Here is a 449-nt window from a genome sequence, read left to right on the forward strand (position 1 = left end):
GGGGATACTGAGGCAGGAGCACCTCGTACATGTCGTTCAGGTAGGCCACCTGCATGTACACATTCAGCCAGGACACGATGGTCAGGGGACTTAGCTGCCACTTGAGAGCCTGAGGGAAGAGGAAGGAAGACATTTCTGCCCGTTTGTCCTCCGAGGAGCTGACCATGCGGCCGACCCCGGCCACTGGGTCCCGTGAAGGGGCGCCGGCAGATGCACTGGCCGGGGCGGGGTGCTGTGTGCGCCAAGCGCTGAGGAGGGAGGTGCGCCCACCTTCATGATGATCAGCTCCATGGTGAGGATGTCGTCTCCCGAGCAGGCCCCGTCCGTGACGTACGCGAACTGGTGCAGCTTCGGAGGGTAGATTTCCTAAAGGAAGCAGCAGCTACTAGCAACAAGGCCCTCTCTGCCGGTTCAACTATTAATGAGCGACCGAAGTCATTCTCAGTGTG

The 449-nt window shown here is 60.1% G+C and overlaps 1 protein-coding gene across 1 annotated transcript in view; it reads right to left on the reverse strand.

Annotated features, from left to right (window-relative positions):
- The window catches only part of CCNE1 (cyclin E1), a 12,072-nt gene that overhangs the window by 1,199 nt on the left and 10,424 nt on the right, over window positions 1–449 (reverse strand). Inside the window, exons 7-8 of the mRNA XM_006770904.2 lie at window positions 271–366; window positions 1–109 (exon numbers count right to left, since the gene is read on the reverse strand). Of these exons, the coding sequence (XP_006770967.2) occupies window positions 1–109; window positions 271–366 (205 nt within the window). The remainder of the gene's footprint in view (window positions 110–270; window positions 367–449) is intronic.

This window comes from Myotis davidii, unplaced genomic scaffold, assembly GCF_000327345.1.
Source record: "Myotis davidii unplaced genomic scaffold, ASM32734v1 scaffold1745, whole genome shotgun sequence".
NCBI classification, from domain to species: Eukaryota; Metazoa; Chordata; class Mammalia; order Chiroptera; family Vespertilionidae; genus Myotis; species Myotis davidii.